Here is a 25523-nt window from a genome sequence, read left to right on the forward strand (position 1 = left end):
GCTAAATAGCCAATTTCATCACTCACAAGTTCTATCTTCAGCAAAGCACTGGAACATAAACATGTCACCCAAATTTGTTACCAAATTATGATAAGGATAGCCTTTTATCCATCGTCTGATAACATTCTCCATTTCTATCGGAGACCTCATCAGGTCTTTCCCATCCATATCCATTCTTGAAAAAAAAGCTTTCTCTGTAGCTATCCTCTTTTCTTTATGAGCCTTTACTAGAATTGCCTTTAAAATTCCGTTGCTAACAATTTGGGCTTTTTCCCTAGCTTGTACCTCAAACTTGTACAGTGTCTACCCATTACTCAGTTCCCAAGCCATTTTCACATATTTAGACATTTGTTACAGTAGCAATTTCTACCTTAGTTGCTTCCTGATGCTATAACAGAATACCATAGATGGATAGCTTATAAATGACAGAAATTTATTTCTCACAGTTCTGGAGGCTAGAAATCCAAAAATCAAGGCTCTTGTTTAACAGTTAAAATCTAGTTTTAACAGAGCTGTTATCTGGTCAGTGTGTGCATCTTGTTTTCAGACTGCTGACTTCCCTATGTCTTCATGTATCAGAGAGGGTAAAAAAGTTCTCTGGTGTCTCTTTTTTGAGGGCACTAATCCCATTCATGAGGATTTCACCCTTACAACCTAAACATTCCCAAAGTCACCATCTCTTAATACCACATTGGGGGGCAGGATTTCAACATAACAATTTTGGGGGGAGAAAAACCCATGGAATTCTTACTCATGGATGAATAAAATTCATCCATAACACAAAGTCAGACAAAGACACGATAAGAACACTGTAAGCTGATATCCCTGATGAGCATAAATGCAAAAATCTTAATAAAATATGAGGAAATTGAATTTAACAGTTCATTAAAAGAATCATACACCATGACCAAGTGGGATACAGAGGTGGTTCAACCTACAAAACCACATGTGATATACCATATTAATAGAGCAAAGAATAACAAAGAATACAAATTTTGTAACATCTCAACAGATTCAGAAGAAAAAAATTAAAATAATTCCATACTCCTTCATGATAAAAGCACTCAACAAACTAGAAATAGAAGGAAATTCCCTCAACATAATAAAGGCCATATATGAAAAGTCCACAGCTAACATTACATTCAATGGTGAAAAACTGAAAGCTTTACCTCAAAGATCAGGAACAAAACAAGGATGCCCACTCTCACCACTTCTACTTAACATAGTACTGGAAATTCTAGCTAGAGCTAAGAAAATAAATAAAAGGCATCCAAATCAGAAAGGCATTTGCAGATAGATGCACACATTCTTATATGTAGGAAAGGCTCAAGATCCCACAAAAAAACTGTTATAACTAATAAATGAATTCAGCAAAAGTATAAGACACAAAATAAAAAATATACAAAAATATACAAAAATTATTGGTATTTCTGTACACTAACAACAAATTATCTGAGAAGAAAATTAAGAAAATAATTCTAAGTCTGGGGAAAATAAGGGCCACTGAGTAATGCAATCTCTATGCAATTCCCAATAGTGTTTTCGGCAGAAATAGAAAAAAAGCAGTTTTAAGAGTTTATGGAACCACAAAAAAATCCTAAATAGTGAGAGAAATCTTGAGAAAGAAGAACAAAGTTGGAGAGCTCACACTTTCTGACTCCAAAATATATTGCACTGTTACAGTCTTCAAAACAGTATGGTACTGGCATAAACCACTAGACATAGACCAATGGAACAGAACAGAGAGCCCAGAAATAAACGCATGCATATATAGTCAACTGATCTTCAATTAGACTGTCAAGAATACACAATGGGAAAAGACACTTTCTTCAACAAGTAGATTTTGGGAAAACCTGGATGTCCAAAAGAATAAAACTTGACCCTTATACCACACAAAAATCAACCCAAAATAGGTTAAAATTTTGAAAATTAAAAATGTAATTTTGAAACCACAGAACTCTCAGAAGAAAACACAGGGAAAATATAACAATGGTCTTAGAAATGGTACTGAAAGCACAGGCAACAAAGACAAAAATACACACGTGGGACTATATAAAATAAAAGGCTCTGTACAGCAAGGGAATAATCAACAGAGTAAAAAGACATCTTATAGAATGGGAGATAATATTTGCAAACCATGTATCTGACAAGCTTCTACTATCTGGAATATGTAAGGAACACTTAAACTCAGTGGTAAAAAAAACAAAACAACAACAACAAAAATAACCTAAATTTTAAAAACAGGTAAAAGGTTTGAGCAGATATATTTTTTTGAAGATTTCATTCATTTATTTGACAGAGAGAGAGAGGTCACAAGTAGGCAGAGAGGCAGGCCGAGAAAGAGAGGGGGAAGCAGGCTCCCCACTGAACAGAGAGCTCAATGTGGGGCTTGATCCCAGGACCCCGGGACCATGACCTGAGCCGAAGGCAGAGGCCTTAACCCACTGAGCAACCCAGGCACACCTGAGCAGATATATTTTTAAGAAGACATACAAAGTCTAAAAGATATATTTTTTAAAAATATTATCAATGTCACTCTCATTAGGGAAATGTAAATCAACTCAAATGAGATATTACCTCACAACTGCCAAAATGGCTATTATAAAAAAAAGACATGAGTTGGCAAGGATGCAGATACATAGAATAGAAATGCTTGCGTGCAGTTATTGAAATGCAACATGTGCAGCCACAGAAAAGCAGAATGAAAGTTCCTCCAGAAATTAAAAATACAACTACCATATGATCCAGAAATCCCCATTCTGGGTACTTATCCGAAATAATTTAAAATAGAATCTCAAAGAAATATTTGGAGTTGTATATTCATGACAGCTAAGAGCTAGAAATCACCTAAATATCTGTTGGCTAAAGTACAGATAAAGAAAATATGGTATAGCGGTGCCTGGGTGGCTCAGTGGGTTAAAGCCTCTGCCTTCGGCTCAGGTCATGATCTCAGGTTCCTGGGATCCGGCCCCGCATCGGGCTCTCTGTGCGGCAGGGAGCCTGCTTCCTCCTCATTCTCTGCCTGCCTCTTTGCCTACTTGTGATCTCTGTCTGTCAAATAAATAAATAAAATCTTAAAAAAAAAAAAGAAAAGAAAATATGGCATATAATACAGTGGAATATTATTCAACCTTAAAAAAGAAGACAATCCTGTCATATGTGACAACATGGATAAGCTTTAAGGACATTATGCCAAGTGAATTAAACCCAGCCACAGAAAAACATATACTACAGGATTTCAGATATATGAGGTATCTAAAATAGTCAAACTTGAGGAAGCAGAAAGTAGAATCATGTTGCCAGGCACTGAAGGAAGGTGGATACTGGGAGTTGCTACCGAGTAGGTACAGAGTTTCAGAGAAGCCAGGTAAAAAGTTCTAGAGATCTGCTATACAGCCATGTACATATAGTTAACAATATTGTACAATTAAGAATATGTTAATAGGGCAGATTTCAGGTTATGTGGTTTTTTTTTTTTTACCACCTAAACCAATGATTATCATAATCATAATTATAAACCCAATGAGTTATACCTATTGTGGATGAGGAAATAAGCTTAGGGAAGATGCCTAATGTTTGTCCCTGTACCCTTTGTACACAGTTTCAGTGTCTGAAATGGTGATTCCTCCGTTTTGCAACCCAAATTTTAGCCTTATTTTTTTTAGCCTTATTCAATACCTAATTACACCTACCTCACTCTGTTCTCTCCCTCATTCCACACTCACTAAAGCTGGTCAAAGACTTTTTGTCTCTTTTATTACCTCGCTCTCTCTCTTAATATTCCCCGGAGAACTCTGAGGAATTTTTGGTCTCCTATAATTACTATACTACAGAAAATACTATAGTATAAACTATACTATAATTAAAGCTCAATCAAACCAACTCTTCCTTTTGCAGAGCATAAAGATATTCCAACTATAGGTGCTCTTTTGTTCTTTGGAACTACAGATACCTCCCTTCGCTCTTCCAGTTTCCTCAACATGCAGTGAAAAGCACTGCTCCATAAGTCATAAAGTAGAAACTTGATTGATGGACGAGGATTCAGAAGCAGACATAATTTAGCAAAACCCGGTCTGGGCTTTTTTTCAGAAAACGTCCTTTAATATGTTAGAAAGGTGAAAAAGAGGGAAGCAGTTCTCACATACAACACTGTTGGATACCACTTTGGCAGGAATTTATTTTGTGCCCAATATTTTAAAAAATCATCATCTTAATGATGCAGGTGAAAATAATAGAGGAAACTTAGTTTCGTGGCTCACAGGATGTGATTTCCTCTATTAGCTAGAGGCATGCATCACCGCAGATTTGAAATTCCTTCATCTCACCTCTCTGAATCTCAGAGCAATATCTATAAGCCCCACCAAAGAGTGTTAATGAGCCACAAAAAGATGGTCAATAGACTTTTCTCCTTCAGACTAAGAATCCAGTTAGTGATAGAGAAGTTAAGGATGACATTCAAGTTCACCTCTTAGATATTCAGACCAGTTTCTCTTTTTAAAATGTGTCCATTGTCAAGAAAAAGCTAAACAGTATATGGTCGTTGGTGGCCAATCCAATATCAAAGGTAACTGTCCCTCTTTGTACTTAAAATGACCTCAATTTGTAACTACCTGGATTGCTTCCAGAGTCATCCATAATTTAATTATATTTATCCCAGCTCACCTAGAAGAACTCAAAATGAAATGGTGACTTTGGTTTGTGAGGTCAGGATCAATAGCCATTAAGAGAATGAGGAGATTTTTAAATCTAGGGAAAAAGCAAGTACTTAAAATACCCCTTGCATCAGCCTCAAAATTCTGGGTTCTCAGACAATGCAGATATGGTGGCATTTTATCATGATGCGTTATGCAGCTTTAATGCCCGGAAAGGTAGGAGTTAATGCAAGAGTTGATTGTCGGTTAGAAAAAGAGCTAAAAGTTCAGCTTTCAGAGTATTTTGGACTTGCATGGCACATTTAGAGAGGCAGACAGATCCTGAAGGAGGACTGAAATAGATGAAAGCTATAAGATAAGAAGAAAATTCAGTGTAAGCCAAGTGTATGAGCTTCTCTAATCATGTCATTGGCATCATGTAAATGCCAGACACCATTTATATACAGCTTAGATATAGCAGATGTTGGCATTTAAGTATAGGTTGGTTGAGAGAAAATTGCCCTTGAATGGAAGAGGAAGTTTACTGGCAGAGAAAAATGATTTTCTCAGTTAACAGTTATAACCCCAATAATAGAATTGTTTTCAACCAGAGGTTGCGGGGTGGGAAAGGAGGAGAGATATAATGATACTTCAATTCCAATCTAAAAAAGAAAAAAAATCAGCTTCAGTTGAAATTGCAGGATGTGTGGGTTGTATACATAGAACCTTCTCCTCCCTCTCTTCTAAACCTCAAGGCTTCATGTTAAATGGAACAAATCACATCCTTCGTGGTTCTGCTCTGTTTGGTACAGCTGCTTGCTGCAGGTGGTGCCCTAAAAATATATTGTTTGTTTATTTTGCAATATAGCAGTCTGCAGAGTGGTACCTAATAGGGCACCAGCTCCCTTCTCTTTCTGTCAGTGAACCAAATGATGAAAGACGGAGACCGCCGCCAATCCTAGCATGAAAAGGCCTCCAAAAGAGGCACAGGTTGTGCTCGAGGCTCAGCTTCTGATAAGTTCCATTTTCTTTGGATTCATGAAGCAAAGCTGACAAGCAGACTATCTGTCATCAGAGCCTCTGACTGGGTCTCAGCGAAGCCAAGCCGAGCAGCAAACCGCCTTTGTTGGGAGAATCAGAGTCCTTCTCTAGAGATTAACAACTGTCAGCATATGGGGCTTAAAGGGATGAAGATTCCGTAAGGGATCCCAGAAAGAAAAGAAACGTGAAGATTCCTCTCAAGTAAATGTTCACGCAGATACATTGAAATAGAGCTCTCAGTAATTTTTTAGTTTGTCAGTTCAATGTTCAGATAATTTTTCCAGCCACACTGGTGGGGTGCTCACCAGTTAACCCTGATTACCTCACAGAGTTCTTGACACAACATGGTAACTAACACGTGAAATTGTTTTATACGCTATAGGGACAATGACGAAGCACAAAATTACATTTTCATTGATATGATTCTGAGGTTCCTCTCACTCAGTCCCAGATTAAGTACCACAGCATCTCTTAAAGCTTTGAAGACCAAGTTTGAACCAAAAAAATAAAAAAGTGCACCACGTGGCTAAGGCATTCTAATGCAGACCTCAGACTCACAATGAAAGGACAACAGAGGAGTGGCTAAGCACATTTTCTCATTACGTTTTGGCCACTCCTTTACCATCTTTTTAGTATTCAGCCTCCTTTGACAACTTGTTTCGAGCCTAATTTGTAAGCAACACAGACGTTCCCAAATTTGTGAACTAAGCACATTGCTGGAACTGAATATCAGAACAACTGTTGAGTCACTGACATGGAAATTTTTTTGTATCTCACAGTATAATTTTACTTAAAATTGATTTTCATTGTAATTGATACAGTAGATTAGGACTAAATCAACCTAAACATGATATGTAACTAAGAGAATGGTATAAAATTACAACAAATATCATTTGTAAAATTTGGAAATTAGAAAAAAGAGAGAGAATCTGCCCTTAATTCTGGAGTGAAGAAAGAAATCAATACAGTTATGGAAAATGGGTAGGAAAAATGAAGATAAATCACTGGAAGACACTGCATAGTTGGGGTAAAAGAAACAATTTGTATTTATAAAGTTGCTGATAAGAAACTGATTAAACTTAAGAGACGGAGAGACTAAGAATCAATAAGGAGAGGAGAGCAAGGTGGACATTTCGGAATAAAAGAAGAGATAAAGAAAATCAAAATATCCTTGGAGTCATGACACTTTCTAATTTAGTCCTTGGCGTTGCAGCCATATTTGTAATTAGCATTAACCAAAATCATCATGTGACAGATAGCTACCTTTTTAGGTAAAATAACATACAATATTATGAATGAAGTTAAGAGGAAATTAAAAATGATAGGCATATGTGTAAAAAGTCATGGTCTAACCCTAACCTTTCCCTCTTTTTATGGTGATCTAATTGCATTGGTTAAAAGCAGCTAACCAGTTCTTTAGACTATTCTCTATAACCAAGTCTAACTTTATTTAGACAATACAGATGGACAAGCTTGATTGAAGCAAAATGGGAACACTAAACAAACATCACAGCCTTCACTAATAACACTGTGACTTTGCCATCAAGTATAGAATCCTTCCTTCAAGAAAGAGCCATTTTGTATGGCTTGTCTGGAAACTTCTGTAAATCTTATGTTTTTGTAAAATATTTTTTTGTTATTCTGAAAAAAAAAAAGTTGTGGTCTTGACTCAGGGAATTTACCAATGGATTGAGAATCACAACAAAGGTCAGAGAGGAACAAATGACAGAGCCTGGACAAAAGCAACCATGATGCCATGAGGACAGGAAGAGGCAAGAGGAGAGTGAAGACCAGAAATCATATTTCCAGTTGTTTAGAAGAATGTGTGGGTTGAGAATAGTAGCGTTTAAACTCCTATTTATAGGATTGGTAAACACAAAAGGTGCAGGAGGAACATTACAGATGGCTCTTTTTCTACTATGTAAACACTATTTAGCTTAAGTGTGTCTGCCCATAGTTTTATTCTTTTTCACTCAAGTATAACATGCTAAACAATAAATCATACCTCATATTATAGCTGTCATTATCAATCATCTTTACATCCTTCCTTTGAGAATGCCTTGCTATTATTTGAAAGCACTTACACGTTCCATTATTATTATTTCACCACTGTGTTTAAAAGTTCCAGTGAAAAGGAAATAGCCATCAAAGACTTATTTCTTAAAAACTTTTTATCATAATAAATGATCATGACTGGAAAGACATCCTAAAAGATAATGATATTATATATTACAAAGGCAGAAGGTAACCCGTTGTTCAAGGCCAATAGCTTGTCATGTTTTAAAAATTTCTCTATTTTAGTATATTTACATATACTTATTTTTCTGAAATAACTTCTGATTTAATATACCTTATGATTTATTCTGAGCTAAGTTTATAATTGTAAGATTAAATATAAGAAATGGGATTGTACATGATTCACTGCACAATTTCAGACAATTAAACTTAAATCTTGTATTATTAAAGAAAACCTAATTCTTGGTAACTTGTTGCAGTTTATAATCCTTACTACCATCTTAAATAAACTGTTATTTTTATTCCATGGTGTGTCTAAGCATTCTCATAGATCAAGTGATATTATGCTTCAAGGGTAAGAAAGTGCTTCAAACATTACATAGAAAAGCAGTTATTGCACACTGATGATAATGGTTGATATGGGATAAAGCTTGCCCCTGCGTAGGTTAGTGTGTTGGTACACTAAACAGTATCACACTGACTTTAAGAATCACAGTTGTATCTGGGGAGTGAGTAAACTTAGATTTAGTTCATTTTTGCCCATCACTGTGACTTTGTCTGAAAAAATAATATTCTCAATAAGCAGTGGAAGATACTGTGCTAAGGAGAGGATAAATAACACAATCTTCATTGTTTTCAGGCAATTTCTTAAGAATTATCTCATTTAGTTCATAATTACAAAATAGTTTATTATACAGCTGGGTATAAGAGTTAAGGATTGTTATTCCCACACTGAATATTTTACTTTATATTTCTTACTGTGCATGTAGGGAATATCAAAGAATATTAAAAGCAAAAAAGTCTTAGACTTAATCTGACTTTAGAGGCTATTCAAGTTCTTACACTCTGCTTGTTCACTGACTCACAGAACTATTCTCCAATTTACTAACAGCACCTTTCAGAAATAAAGCAAAATACAAAAGACCATGATAACTGATTACTCAGGGTTTATTTTTTTACCAAAATTGATTGACAGTTGTGGATAAGACATGTGGGTGCTATACTCTGAGTGACAGTGTTGTAATGGCTTTATTACTGTCTAGAGGAATTGAGAGTAGATTAGAAAGTTAAACAGGTACCCTTTATCATCACCCTGCATCAGTACATTTTGATACTTTTTACTATTTAGGAATAAACCCAGTTTGGGTTCTAAAATTAATTTGTGAAATACTGTTTACATGTTTTGTAGCCCTCAATTGTGTCATGAAATGTCCTTTCCTGATCTATTTATTGCTTCCATTCTCCTACTTCAGTAACTTTGTCATCGGAAAAATCCCTTGTTCACAACTGTGATTTGGTTCTTCTTCCCATATTTTTGTGGGTATTTGTATAAAATATTCTGATGTTACAGTAGGACAAATCATATTTATTTCATTTCATGGGTTACCACCTTTTGACAAGTAGGTCTATGTCTCCTAATATCCAGGAGAACTAAAGTTGGAGCAGTGTGTGTAACATTCGAAGCCAAGCAGCAAAGCTGTTGACCATCGTGGGAGCTAGGAAAGAAACAAAGGGCTTGTTATTCTGTCCATTTCTATATTCTGTCCATATTCTGTCCTGGCAGGAAGTAATTCTATCTTAAGAAGAAAACTGTTGTAGAGTCATGGATGTTAGACGAGGAATCAGAAGACTCAGTTTTCAGTTTGGGCTCTACACTAACTCACTCTTTGGTGCAGATATATGGCAGACACAGTGTAGGTTCACAGATTCAGTACTTGATCACAGGCTAGACCCTGCAGGACTTGGAAGGGAAATGCCTTTCAAGTCACTTCCTGGAGCTGATGGAGCAACTGGAGCTGTGGTACCATTTTGGTATTATAGAATCGTGTTTGTTTGTTTACCAAATGTTATGTGTTTCTGAGCAATTCAGGATAGTAGAGAGATTAGTAGTGAAAAGAAAGGAAAGCCACTGATATTTCTGGTGAAAATTTTCAAAATGACACCCATCTAGGTCCTACCTCAAGTCTTAAGGATACAGAATTTCCAGAAGTAGGTCATGTTCATAGTAATCCTTTAAACAAGTGAATAAGTAATTTCTATTCTCAGCCAGCATTAAAAACCACTGTTTTAGAGTAATTTAATGCTTAAATGTCTTTAAGCTTTTCCACTCCCATACATCCTGGAAGAATTTTTAAGAATTCATTTGAAAACTGTGTACATTTGAAATTGATGCTTGATATTTTTCATTGTTAGTTTAAAAAAATTTTTTCTAAATGCATTTTATTTTATTTTTTTTGAAATGTTAATATTTCCTGTGAATTTAATCTGTTAGGGTAGCTTCAGTTGGAATTAGGCATTAGCTAGATTACATTAATAGCCCTATTCTTTTTTTTTTTTTAGTTTTTTTTGTTTTGTTTTTTGTTTTTAAATTTTAAATTTTTTATTTTTTATAAACATATATTTTTATCCCCAGGGGTACAGGTCTGTGAATCACCAGGTTTATACACTTCACAGCACTCACCAAAGCACATACCCTCCCCAATGTCCATAATCCCACCCCCTTCTCCCAACCTCCCTCCCCCCAGCAACCCTCAGTTTGTTTTGTGAGATTAAGAGTCACTTATGGTTTGTCTCCCTCCCAATTCCATCTTGTTTCATTGATTCTTCTTGCATTTTATTTTTTTAAAGTAATTTCTATACCCAACATGGGGCTCGAACTCATGACCCTGAGATCGAGAGTCCCATGCTCTACTGACTGAGCCAGTCAGACACCTTCTCATTATTACTTTAAATAGTTGCTATTTAAATAGGGCTATTTATTTTGGCATATTATAAATATTATCTTTTACATTTTTTTTTAAAGAGACATATTAGTCTTTGAAATCCAAACAATGAAATTTGATACCACTGTGATTTGAAATTCACCTTCTTTCATTTAAAAACATATATCCCTAAATGTGAGATAAGAATACATCAAAATCCTAGAGGAGAACATAGGCAATAACCTCTTTGACATCGGCCGCAATGACTTCTTTCAACTCATGTCTATAAAGGCAAGGTAAACAAAAGCAAAAATGAACTTTTGGGACTTCATCAAGATCAAAACCTTCTGCACAGCAAAGGAAACAGTCAAGAAAACTAAGAGGCAAGACAAGGAATGGGAGAAGATATTTGCAAAGATATATGACACTACAGATAACACGCTGGTATCCAAGTTGATCTATAAAGAACTTGTCAGACTCAACACCCAAAAAACAAATAATTCTGTCAAGAAATGGGCAGAAGACATGAACAGACACTTCTCCAAAGAAGACATATAAATGGTTAATAGACACATGGAAAAATGTTCATCACTAGCCGTCAGGGAAATACAAATCAAAGTCACAATGAGATACCACCTTACATCAATTAGAATGGCAAAAATCAACAAGGCAGAAAACAAGTAGTGGTGAGGATGTGGAGAAAGGGGAACCCTTTTACAGTGTTGGTGGGAATGCAAGCTGGTACAACTACTCTGGAGAACAGTATGGAGGTTCCTCAAAATGTTAAAAATAGAACTACCCTACAACTCAGCAATTGCACTACTAGGTATTTACCACAAAGATACAGACATAGCGAAAAGAAGGGGCATATGCACCCTCATGTTCATAGCAGCAATGTCCACGATAGCCAAACTGTGGAAGAAGCCAAGATGCCCTTCAACAGACGAATGGATAAAGAGGATGTGGTCCATATATACAATGGAATATTAGCCATCAGAAAGGATGAATACCTACCATTGACATGGATATGGATGGACCTGGAGGGGATTATGCTAAGTGAAATAAGTCAAGCAGAGAAAGAAACTTATCATATAGTTTCACTCATATGTGGAACATAAGGAATAGTGTGGAGGATCACAGGAGAAGGGAGGGAAAACTGAATGGGAAGAAATCAGAGAGGGAGATGAACTGAGAGAGTCTGGACTCTGGGAACCAAACTGAGGATTACAGAAGGGAGGGAGATGGGTGGATGGGATTACAGGGTGATGGGTATTAAGGACAGCATACGTGGTGTTGAGCACTGGGTGTTATATGCAACTAATGAATCACTGAACACTACATCAGAAAATAACTATACTGGCTAATTGAACATAGTAATAAAAAAATAAAATAAAATAAATATGTTGCAAAAACAAGTAAACAAACATGCATCCCTTCAAAACGACCCAAGTTCACAACTCAGGTTTACTATTTACCACTTTAATAGCAATATCGTAAGCTGTATTAAAATCAGGAACCAAATCTTTGCACCAAATCTTTGTTTTCCAATATGTCCTTCCAGATTAAAGAAGGCATCAAAGTGCAGTGTGAGCAATAAGGCAACTCATTTTCATCTGGGCACCATGCGTGTCAGCAACACCCAAAGAAGTATTCCTGCCATTCTCAGCACAATCCCAAATTAACTTGGATAAAGGCTTTCGAAAAGTCTTGAAAATTTCTCACCAATGGTATTCCTAGATAACTCTTAACAAGTCAAACTGAAAATATGTATCATTAACTGGGAATCATTGGAAACATCTGTAGCTCCATCCATGTGAAGGCACATGTTTTCTCTTTGAAACTTTTTTTACCACAATCTGTCAAACAATGATTTCTATTATTTTATGCACTCTAAAAAAAACCCAAAGTTTTCCGAATAGGGAATAAATAATGAGACTGAAGGGTGAACTGGACAGTGATCCTGTTTTTAGCAATGATCAGTGCACCAGGTATTAGACTTTTTCTAGTCATTTATGATGTTCCTGCTAATTTGCCTATGGTTTCTAAACCAATTTTAATAGTTGCGGAAGATAGTAAGTTTATTAACATTTTTACTAGTACCTTCTGCTGGTATCCTAAAAATACCAATCGCCAATCTGCCGTGAACCTAGAAGTGTGTTGGAAGTAAAGGAAATAAAGGAAAGCAAAACCCAGCAATTTGGGTTGCAGCAGTTTAGCTTAAATTTAGAGTTATTGGTCCTCTGGAGGTAACCAGAAAAAAGAAGAATTAAGCATTTGCTTCTGTTTTTTTTTTTTTCCACCCCCACCCCCAATGTATTATTTGAAACTGTAACATATATTTTAAAATATAAAGTTACATCAATACTGCTATAAATGTTTTTCCTTAAAGCTTCATTTATTTACATTTGCTTGTAAAACATCCTCCATGTTCATTGTGTTGGTCACAGGAAGTGAGGTATAATGTGTGCCTAACAATCAGGAGGCACATTCACCTCCATTCCCCTCACCCATGGCAGACACAGCTAATCAACCACGGCATTCTTTGCCACTGAAGAACTCTGAATTTGGGGGTCTCGGGAATCCATTTCCAACCAGCAGCTGCTGGCATACAGGCTGCCGTCTACTTCCTGTCCTTGGTACGAGAGGAAAACTTCGGTCAGCGTGACCACCCTCCCTATTTGCTAGCTAAAACGTCTTGGGAAAGGCATGTAACCTGTTTTGTAGCCCTCACAGGATTGTTACACAAATCAAAAGATTTAATTCCTGTGAACACATTTTGTAAACCAGGCAGTTGCAATCACAGGTTGTTTGAAGAAATCGGCTTAATTCTTTCGGAATGCGACCACCACCATCTCTGTAGTTGATCTGCACCTTGGCTCTTCCCGTACGTATTTATTGGATCTATTTTGTAAGTGTTTTTTTCTTTCTTTCTTTCTTTCTTTTTTTTTCTTTTGGTTTTATTAAAGCTATGCACACTTGTACTCCTTATGAATGTGATATCTGATACTAACTAGAAGAAAATGCTGCTGAAGGAGAAGGCTAGAAGTCTCACACCTGGCTCATCAGCACCGTGTTCTGGCAGTCCTCACTGCTCGGCTGGAGGCTGTGTGATTAATAGCCCCTCTTCCCAATTATGGGGATATTATATTCATCTTCCTTTGGCTGTAGATGGAAGATATCTTATGTATGTACGATGCAAATGTGGGCTTTGTGAATACTAATTTCCAAATCAGCTAGGAGTTGATTGGCAGAAAGCTGAACAACAGGGCAACAGGATTGCCAGGGGTCAGGAATCTGTGAAAGAAAGGCTGAATGAAGTTGGAGGAAATGAGCTAGAGAAATTTGGAAGAGCAGTAGCTAGGAGAGCAGCAGTTTGGGAAAGCAGATCTAAGCCAGACATCCTGGAAGAGAGGGCAGCTTCAAAGATTGGTGGGAGCAAGGAGAAGCAGGGGGTTAGCTGACTTTCCAGAACACGGGGTGGAGTTAAGAAGACTACGGTATGCCACAAACTGCACAAACTGTATTCTCTGTCTACCACATCCCCCAAATGCACATATTTGCAACTGGTTTGAATCCTAATGAACCTCATCCCATTTTTGATTGTGACATTGTCAAGGTCAAGGATCCTGTCATTTGTTTTTCAGGATGTCAGCAGGGAACAAGCACTCAGGAAGTATTCACTGAACCCAGCTGAATGGAATGTTGGATTGTCTGGGGGCAGTTATTTGGGTAACATGAAAAGGGAAGGAGCAGAAATCCAAGACACCATTTCATCTCTTAATCACGACAGCAGAAGCGATCAGAATGCCTATAGGAAGATCTAGTTGGAAGGCTTCCAATTAGTAGGCAGAGCAAATTGCTCATGGTAAGTCCCATTTTGGTTTCCCTTCGAAAACCTTAGTTAAGATATACTAGGTTTTCTGTACAGCAGATGCTTTCAGCCTGAGGCTGGCTAGACAACAGCAAGCCTAAAGACAGAAAGGGATTTGAAAATTCTCCAAGTAACTGGCTTGGTACACTGTTGCTAACTGATTCTCAGACGATCCACAGCCGGCATCTCCAAAGAAAAATGCTGGGTGGAAGAACAGGTGGAAAGGGGAGATGTAAAGATACCACATCCTGTGATGGTTTGTTCAAGCTATTTCTTACTCACATAGGGGCAATGTAGACAGCAGTGAGAGCCAGTCACTTGAATTATCAGTCACATCTGCTTTTAGGGACATTCCTTCCATTTCTTTTCACTCCAGCCACTTTTACAGATGATTTTACTTAGGGCAGTATGTCAGTCTCATGTCCACTGTGTTTTTTTTGTTTTGTTTTGTTTTGTTTTGTTTTTTAGCAAATACCTGTGTGCTAAAATTTTATGTAGGTATAATAAATCTATGAATATAGTTTATATATACACACATTAATTCAACTCTTTAAATCAGTGACACATAACTATCCAGGCACATAAGCTATATCCTTACAGCATCCTTGAGGCATGAACGGAAATCTTCCAAAATGTGTGAGTCCAGTAATAAAGGCACTTCCAGAGAGGATGTTTTATCTAAAACCCCTCTCTAACACATTATCTCTTCCCAAATACCAGAAATGTTTTATTTTTCCTTTATAAGAATGAATACTTCATCTAAATGGATTTTAAATAATGAAATGACTTTCCCCATCCCATCAAATCTAACTTATTTTTATTTCAAGATAATTAAAATGAACAGTTTTAGAGTTTCAGAGTATTGTAGAAGGGTGTATTTATTAAGAAGTGTCTCAGGTTGCACATACTCAAGGGAGATCACTCAATGCTTTAGCCAAAACATAATTCAAATATTCTGGAAATAATTTACGATGATTTCCCCAAATTCATATTCTCCCTTCTCCTTGGCCATTTTGCAGTTGGGTAGGACTGTGTGGCCAGTTCTAGACAATAAACTGTGAACAATGAGCTTCGCTTCCCAAAGAGAAACATTTCTGTGCCAGTGTAGATACTCCAGATCTATCTATGCTCTCTGGCATGGCAACCCATGATGACTGAGATGGTGGCTTCTCCACCAACCTTGTTTTTTTAGTGGCGGTGATTGGCAGAACCTTCTACTGATCAGTAAGAATTAACATTTATGGTTTTAGTCACAATGATTTGGTAATGTTTACTAGCACAGAATACTCAGCCTACTATAGTTTAAGTGTGTGTATGTGTATGCATGTGTGTGTGTATCTATATATTTATTTTAAAAATCTAATCAATATATATTGATATATATATATAATCTAATACATATACATTCATATGGTTTTATTAATTCCAGAAGAATTTTATGTGAACTAATTTGAGGCTCTTCTATCCAGAACATTTTATGTCTTGTTATTTAAAAATTGTTGAGTTAACATCATTCTCAAAATAACTAACTGAAGAAAGACTCAAAAAGCAGATTCTAGAGGTGCCTGGGTAGCTCAGTCATTAAGTGTCTGCATTTGGTTCAGGTTGTGATCTCAGGGTCCTGGGATTGAGCCCTGCATCTGTCTTCTTGCTCTGTTGAAAGCCTGCTTCTCCTTCTCCCACTCCCCTTGCTTGTGTTCCCTCTCTTGCTGTCTCTGCCAAATAAATAAATAAAGTCTTAAAAAAAAAAAGCAGATTCTATTTGCATTATTTGTCATCAACAATTTTAAGGCTATGTACAGCAGTTTTAGATCTACATGAAGTCTAAGAAAGATCTGTACATATAGGCTATGTAAGAAATAATTGGAAACATGTATAATAAAAAAATTGCCTTTATAAGCCCTATAAAATTATGCATTTAGGCTTAGTAAAAGTCTTTCTTAAGAAAAGGATATATTTGTTTCACATTGTCACAGTGATACAACATAAAATAATATGGTTTTTTTTTTTTGAAGATTTATTTATTAGAGAGGGAGAGAGAGCTCATGAGTCAGGGGAGGGGCAGAGAAAGAGGGAGAGAGAGAATACCCAGCAGACTCCTTGCTTAGCCGGGAGCCTTATGTGGTGCTCGATCCCATGACCCCAAGATCATGACCTGAGTTGAAATCAAGAGTGGGATACTTAACTGACTGAGCCACCCTGTCACCCCAAAAATAATATGTTTTATATAATAGACATATATTATACAAATATGCTCTAGAAATACTGTATACAAATATGGAGGAATCCTTTATAACTCTTACTGCCCCCTGCTGGGGCGTTTCTTTTTCAGTTTAATACAATATAAATGGAGGCATGACAGTCCTAGAAGCAGAATTTATGAAAAACTGAATTGTTTTGAAAAAGGGGGGAAATGATAGAAGGTGATGAGTTGTACTTCAGAAAATTCTAGGAAGAAGAATATTAGCAAACAGAGAGGAGAATTCCCAGGGTTAGCAACACAGACAGAAAGAAGCACTAGGGGAAAAAATATCTATTGAAATCATATAAATTTTACATCATGTTAGTTGTGAAGACTCTCTGATCTTTCTGCAGGAATCTTTGGAAAAATCTTATTTACCAAAAGCCAAATGATCAAACCCTGACTGATTGAATTTCTTACATAAAATGCTGAAGATGCCATAGCCTATTTACTAATTTACCGATTGATGACTTTTTACTATGCCCTGGTTTAACCTGATAAATGTCTATAGAAAGGGGCATTAATTAGAAAAAATCAAATAGCCACACTTTATCCACAGATTCCATTTGTGTGCACTAAATCTGCATGGAGATAAAACAATTCTAAAAGCACTAGAAGAAGTGGCTGATGGTCAACACTTACTGCGAGAACAATCTGGAGGGAACTATGAGCCACTTCTATGTACTGGTACTCCAGAAAACACCCTGAGACCGTGATGTAGCGATGGTCTTCTGGGGCCCAGTCTGGTGCAGGTGTCACTGATGTTACCGTACATCCTGGTCCATTCTCCATCCACCAAGATCGGTGCATTGAAATATTAAAAGTCAGGATAAGGTCTGTTTCCTGCAAGAAGGCAATTTATAAGGATGAGAATTACTTTACAAATGTTAGTCAGCTTATTTTAAGGGACTGACTTGGTGTTTTCCAATTGGAAATGTGTTTTTTCCCCCCTCCCCTTACCCCATTTTATGGACAGAAAGGAAACATCCCAAGTGAAAGTTATGTGTCTATAGATTCCATTTATGAGGCTTGCTTGACTACAACATAAATAAAAATATTTACTGGTAAAATTATCAATGACTGACATTAATTGTAACATTGAAGAGTTCTTACTCTTGGGGACTTACAAATATTACAAAAGGAGTGATTTAAACTATTTTAAAATGTGAAGTTCATCATATTTTAAATCAGCTACGTTTTCCAACCTCAGAATATTTACCTTTTATACATTTAAATATTAAAGTTGCACTTCAATTTGGCAAAATTTAATATAATGTGGCTAAAACTAAAATTTGTACGAACTTTATCTAATAAAACATATCATTATTTGGTCAAAATGTTTCTTAGGAAATATTAGCAAATTCTTACAGAGTAGAGATAATAAGTCAACAACCCTTTCATTGAAGTTCAGCATGTTAGGTAATGTGTAGCCATAATGGAATAGGAGGTAAATTTCTGTACTTAGAGAGTTTATAATTACATACACAAACAGGCAGATACATGTTGTCTTCCAGGAAGAGAATGACTGAAAGGAAAATGGCAAACACATTCTGTTACACAGTAAGTCCAAGGAAGATGAGTCCTTACAGAGAGGGTCAGTGGTAGAAAATAAAATTATTTCACTCTCAGTGATAGTGCTACAAGGTAATAAATACCAACTATTCTTACTCCAAAATGAGATCCTAAGAAGGATCTGCATAAGAAGATCCTGCATAGAAAATATCTTAAATCAGGTTTTGTGACCTCACTCACTCGCTCACACAGAATGTGAACACTCACTTGAACACTCACTCACACAGAATGCCTGGAAAAGTTCAGCTGAAGTGGTCAGGGGATTTGTAGATTGGAAGGATGATTCCTCTGGAGCGAACTATGGTATGAGTCACATGATCTCCAGGGACGGAGCAAGTTAATCCTCTTTCTTTCCAGCCTATTGACAAAGGCTTCAAAGCACCTCTTGCAACCTGGGAGGTAGAGCAGACTAGTTTCTGACTCAGGCCGGATACATCTTAAAGAAAGCCTGTGGGTAGAGAGCTACCTGCAAATGGCCAAACAAAAAGTTTCTACACTTTTTGATTACATTTATTGGTTTTTGAATGTTGAACCAAGCTTGCATATCTGACACAAACCCCTCTTGGTGTGGTGTGTACCTCTTTTCGCACATCGTTGGATTCAGCTTGCTAGTATTTTTTTGAGGATATTTCCATCTGTATTGTAAGAGGTATTGATCTGTAGTTTTCATTTCCTGTAATGTTTGTGTCTGATTTTGATATTAGGTTAATACTTGCTTCTTTGGAATGAGTAAGAAAGTCTTCATCTGCTTCTATCTTCTGAAAGAGATTGTAGAAAATTGGTATGATTTCTTAAATATTTGGTAGATTTACCAGTGAACCCATTGGGCCTGATATTTTCTGTTTTGGAAAGTTGTTTATTACTGATTCAATTTCTTTAATAGATATAGGCTTATTAAAATTGTCTATTACTTCTTGTGTGAGTTTTGGTAGATTGTACCTTTGAAGGAATTTGCCTAGGTTATCTAGGTTATAAAATTTGTGGTCCTAGAGTTGTTAATAACATTCCTGTATCCATCCAATGCTCATGAAACCTGTAGTGATGACCCCTCTTCCATTGCTGATGATATTAGTAATTTGTTTCTTCTCTGATTTTTTTCTTATTGTGGCTAACGGCTTATCAATTTTATTGATCTTAAAGAATCTGCTTTTGACTTAATAGATTTTCTCCATTGTTTTCTTGTTTTGAATTTTATTTCTGCTCTGATTTTTATTATTTCTTTTCTTTCTGTTTACTTCTGATTTAATTTGCCTTGCTTTCCTGAAGATAGAAGCTTAGTTACTGATTTTAGATCTTTCTTTTCCAATATAAGCATTTAATTCTATAAATTTCCTTCTAAACGCTGCTTTCATTACATTGCAGAGTTTGATATGTTGTATTTTCATTTAATTTATTTGAAATAAGTTTTAGCTTCTCTTGAGATTTTTTTTATGATCCATGTGTTATTTAGAAATATACCTTTAATGACCAAGTGCATGGGGATTTTCCAGTTTTCAGTTGTTGATTTCTTTACACTTTTGTGGCATATTTTTCACTATCTTTCTGTACTGTTTCTATCACTAATTCTTTTTTAAACTGACCAACAGAACTGCAAAAACGCATTCAATATTAATGTCTACATGATCTAACACTTTAAACCAATCAATTCCTTCTTTGTCTGTTTTTTTTCCTGGGGATCTCTGAACTGGAGTCTCAGTCTTCTCTCATCAGTCTCTATGCAACTGATGCATAGATTTGGACATGGGACTTCACTTAATATCATTAGTTCTCTCTTACGTTGGATCCCCAGTTTCCTCTATTTGACTAAGATGACCTTAACATTCCCCTCAGTTTGACTAAACAGGTTTCTTCCTGAGTATAGACCTTGACCACACTTTCCTTAGAGCATTTTCTTTAGAAAACTTGCAATTATAAATTCTTCCTTTGTTCCTTCAAGATGTAAATTTTATAAAACTCAGGAATGTCTTTCTCAAGTCCCTGGTAGCCATTTCTTCGAAATATCATTATCAAGAAAGATAACATCAATATCTCTCAGTCTCTGTGGATAGGTAGAAGTCTAACACTGAGAAGCAAAAATTAACAAACACAGATGACCTAATCACATTGACTAACCTCCCCAACAATGTCCTCAAGTACTTTTCCATTAGCTCAGCCCAGCATTTACAAATCCTCCCAACTTTTGTTTCAGTGGAATTGAGTTTAAGTTCTCTCCTCTGTAACAGTCATAAATAAAATTTCTTGCCTGTTTAACTTGGAGTTGAGCTCAGTACTACACTCACCTCTCTCTTCCTTATTATAGTAGTTAGAAAAACCTGTCTTTCCATTTTTAACAATTGTTCAGTGCAATTTTTCTTAACAGCTCTCATGTCTCTTTCTAGGTTTTTTCCCCTGCTTTGCAGAGTACAAAATTCATTAGTTTCCTAAGAATAGGTGAGTGATGTCAAGCCTTATGTGTTTTCAGTCAGCTTTTATATTAATCGGTATTTTTGGTGGATATATGCTTCTTTGTTGAAGAAGATTTCCTCTCAGAGTGGGTGAATATTTCTCCATTATCTTCTGGTTTCTTTTATAACAGTTAAGAAACCTGATTCCATTTTGTTTCCTGCAATTTTTTTATGTAACTGTTTTCTTTTTTCTGATCTCTTACATTATTTTGCTTTCAATAGTGAATATTTCAAAAATATTGAAAAATGCAGAGGGTCTTACAGCAATACCTTTATACCCATCACTCAATCTCATTAAATCTTATGTTATATTTGTTTGTTGTCTTTCTTTTAATAAGATTTTATACATAAAAATAATGCTGCCTCTGTGCTCCTCTTATATATTATTTCCTTCTTTCCTTCTTCATAGATAATTACTATCATGATTTTGGATTAATACTCTCATGAAAGTTCTTTATAGTTTTACTAAATGTTTACATATTCATTAATAATATAAAATATTGGTTTAAGTCTTAAAATGTGCATATTCACTCATGTGGAACCTAAAAAACCAAAACAAATGAATAAAAAAACAAACAAAAAGTAGAATCACACTTGTACATACAGAGGACTGATGGTTGCCAGAGGGGGCGTGGATGGGTAGGGTGGGCAAAATGGGCAAAGGCGAGTGGGAGATACAGGCTTCAAGTCATGAAGTGAATAAGTCATAGGAATAAAAGGAAAATACAGGTTATGTAATCAATGGTATTGTAATAGTGTATGGTGACAGATTAGCTGCCCTTGTGAACATAGCATAATGTGTAGACATGTTGAATCACTACATCGTACCCCTGAAACTAATTTAACATTGTGTGTCAACTATACTAAAAAAATAAATTTAAAATGAAAAAAATAAAATGTGTAAAATGTGTACACCCTCTAATTTATTTTGGTTCCATATATTTTTCAAGTTTATATAAGTAGAAAATCTTCATTTCATATAAGTTCTATAAGCAGAACTTTGATGGCTTTTTCTTCTTTTCATTTAATTTATAGAGCATTTGGAGGGCATTTCCATCATGAGGCTGTTCCTTCCATTCCAGAAAACATTCTTGTATTTTATCTAAAATTGTTCCCTCCTCTCCACTTTTTCTGTTACTGTAGAAATTTCTGTTAGTCAGACATTTGACTTCCAGGATTAACCTCTTACATTCTTATCTTTTCTTCCCCATTGTTCATATCTTTACCAACTCCATACAGTGTTATACTGAATTATATATTTTATTTTTAATATTTTGAATTTTAGGAGTTAATTATTATCTTTGTATACTTAATATTTTTAAATTGTTTCTGATTTTTCTTAGTTTTCTGATTTTTTAAAAATTGTGATTTTCACATCAGTTTTGTTTTATCTGAGTTAATTATTTTTACTAAATAATTAAGTTGACAAATTAGTAAATATTAATAAAATAATTATCAAGCATCTACTATGTGCTATATGCAACATTCCTGCTTTTATAAGTGTTCATCATGTAGTAGGGAAAATTGACAACAAATACATAAATATATAAAAATATCAGCGTCACAATGTAGTGATCTGAAGGGGCACATGCTCCTCAATGTTTATAGCAGCAATGTCCACGATAGCCAAACTATGGAAAGAGCCTAGATGTCCATCAACAGATGAATGAAAAAAAAAGTTATGGTACATATATATGTATATGATAGAATATTATGCAGCCATCAAAAAAATGAAATCTTGCCATTTGAAAGGATGTGGATGGAACTAGAGGGTATTATTGTAAGCAAAACAAGTCAATCAGAGAGGGACAATTATCATATAATCTCCCTGATTCCTCAAATCAGAAGATTTGAGGGGAAGATCACAGGGGAAGGGAGGGAAAAATGAAATAAGACGAAACCAGGGAGGGAGACAAATCTTAAGAGACTCTTGGTCTCAGGAAACAAACTGAGGGTTGTTGGAGTGGAGGAGAGTGGGAGGAATGGGGTGGCTGTGGGATGGACATTGGGGAGGGTATGTGCTATGGTGAGGGCTGTGAATTGTGTAAGACTAATGAATCACAGACCTGTACCTCTGAAACAAATAATACAATATATGTTAATAAAACAAAAACAACAACAAAAAACATTTAACGTGATCATCTAAAACTGAAAAAAAAAATGTCAGTGTAGCAATTAACATATGGAGTAAAATAAATTCAGTAGAGAAACAGGATAACTGACGGTTGAGTCATGGGGAAGTGTAATGCTATTTAATTATAATGGTAAAAAAACCCTGTCCTATTATTTTGTGTTAAGGGAGTCCTGAATGGGGTGTCTGGTTGGCTCAGTGAGTTAAGTGTCGACCTTGGCTTACGTTATAATCCCAGGGTCCTGGGATGGAGTACAGCATTGACATCAGTCTCCCTGCTTAGTGGGGAGTCTTCTTCGCCCTTTGCCCCTTGCCCACCCACCTCCCCCCTGCTTGTCCTCTCTCTCTCTCAAATAAACAAATATAATCTTTAAAAAAGAGAGAGAGAGAGAGAGAGACCTGAAAGAAGTGTAGGAGTGAATAGAGCAAAGATGGGGAAGGGCATTGCCAGCAGAGGGAAGAGCTGGTAGGAATGCCATGAAGATTTTTTGTTACATTTAATTTTGTCTCTGACTTTCTGCTGGGAGTCTTTCCTTAAAAGTCTGGGTATCCCTGGTTGTTCTTTCAAATCCAAGAGGAGAAAGTTTAAAGCTTGAGTGGCAGTTATTTTGTACTAGTGGGTTAGCCAGCTAGTGTTCTTCTCATAGATGACTGGGCAGTGTCTTCCAAATTCTAGATCTATATGGAGCTGTAGGACTTTGTTCTGGGTCTCCCGGTCTACTAATGGAGTATGGTGGGCACCACCCCACAGAATGCTTGGGCTGAACTGGAAGGAGTTGCTGGTTTTGATACATTGTATGCACTTTTTTTTTTTTCCCAGTATGCAGTCTCTAAATTAATATGTGTTCAGAAATTTAGCCCATGCTTACCTTTGTCTCAAGAGTCTCACTTGTCCAGAAGGGAAGCCTAACTGTATAAATTAAAGGAAGAAACTGGGGCAGTCTAATTTCTCCTTTGAATAGGTTATTCAGTCCATTCCCATTCTCAGTCTTGTGTCTCACACATTGCTTTCTTCTAAATCCTGTCTTTTGAAGGGCTTTATAGGTCAAATCTGTACATTGGAGCCTTTCTCCACATTTTTATAAACTTTAGGTTTTTCCACTCTGCTAAGTCACTTGCCAATCCTCCATCTATTTTCTGTCTTATGAAAAATGTTGATTATTTCTGTCCTTTTCCCCCCTCTCCTATTCTCTTTTACTGTTTATAATTTTTTATTCTTTAATATCACTATAGAGGAATTTAGGGATAAAATGTAAGTAAATGGATATCTTCAACCAGCAATCATTAACTGGAAGATTCCTGGCATTATCTTATATTCTCATTTATTTTCCTGTAGACATTTAAACAAAAAACTTTGCTTTTGATATGCATGTGTGCATTATTTTAACCACAAAATATAAATTCCTTGCTATAAAACAGACAATAGAAAGGTCTTGAAATTCTTTTAATGCAACAGAACTTTCTGTGTGATCTGCTCCATGCATAATCAATAGGTTATTTAATTCCCATGTATTTTGTTAAGTTTGAGCTCAAAATTTTAAGAACTTTTGAGACAATGAACAAGTCTTGATAGCACAAAATAAGAGAGAAAACTGTAAACCAAATCTTGTGAATTCTACATGGATTCATATTGAAAAACATGCAAAATGGTCTCATAATTGTAAGAATTTAAAAGTTTTAAATCTAAAGAAAAGTTTCATAATTATATGTTCAGATCAGTATAATAACAAAAGCACCCTTTGTATCAATAGATTTATTCATTTCTCTTAGTAAGTCTCCAAAAAGTTCAGATTGAAGGACCCCATTATCGCTCATGCCAATTTTCAAAATAACAGGGTCTGATGTGTTATAGGAAAGCTGTTATTAGCACTAAAAATTTGTTTCTGACAGGGGCTCTATGCATTCAGGTCAACACAAGAACCCTAACTGCTCAACAAATAATAAGCATTTGATTAAAAAAAAAAAAAGGGTGACAAGCAAATGAGAAAAAGATACTAGTAACATCTCAAAATTTCAATAAAAGGCTAAAATTTACTTTCACAGTTATATGGCATTTGAAGAAGAGCATACATGCATGTATCTGTTCCAAGAGTAAGCAATGGAGAATCTATCACAGAGATTCGAATGTGGAGAGTGGGAGAGAAATTTTGAGTTGAAGTTTAAAAAATCTAAAATGTTTTCTCAGATTCTTGGAGTTTTCTATGACTAAGTTCTTTTGGAATAATAATACTGAAAATGGATACTTTCTCATTTCTAGACTGCTTAGTCACTATCAGAAAGGCTAGAACCTGTACTTTATAATAAGTCAATTAGGTTACAGTAAGTGGCATAGTTGGTAACACACATTAAATTACTCATATACTATAGGCACAGCCATAAAGATGTGAAGTGATAGAAGATGTGATCCCTAACATTATGGAGCTTATTGTCTCCTTTCAAGGACAAGGTATAAAGATAAAATGTAGCAATATAGGAAAGCATTAGGTAAGTACCTGAACAGAGATGTGGACAGTCTATGCACAGGACTTTGGAGGGTGTACTGCCTACAGGTAGCAGTGGACCAGTACTCTGGTGGGATAGCCTCCAAGAGATGAAAACTCCATCTGGGGCCAGAAAAAAGGCCAGACTTAGAGAGGCTCATGGGCTGGGGAGAG

The 25523-nt window shown here is 35.9% G+C and overlaps 1 protein-coding gene across 4 annotated transcripts in view; it reads right to left on the bottom strand.

Annotated features, from left to right (window-relative positions):
* The window catches only part of NKAIN2 (sodium/potassium transporting ATPase interacting 2), a 998970-nt gene that overhangs the window by 158922 nt on the left and 814525 nt on the right, over nucleotides 1-25523 (bottom strand). For all 4 annotated transcript variants that reach the window (XM_032339650.1, XM_032339651.1, XM_032339653.1 and 1 more), the window contains one exon: nucleotides 17365-17565. In XM_032339650.1, the coding sequence (XP_032195541.1) occupies nucleotides 17365-17565 (201 nt within the window). The remainder of the gene's footprint in view (nucleotides 1-17364; nucleotides 17566-25523) is intronic.

The sequence above is a fragment of the Mustela erminea genome, chromosome 4 (assembly GCF_009829155.1).
Source record: "Mustela erminea isolate mMusErm1 chromosome 4, mMusErm1.Pri, whole genome shotgun sequence".
Lineage (NCBI taxonomy): Eukaryota > Metazoa > Chordata > Mammalia > Carnivora > Mustelidae > Mustela > Mustela erminea.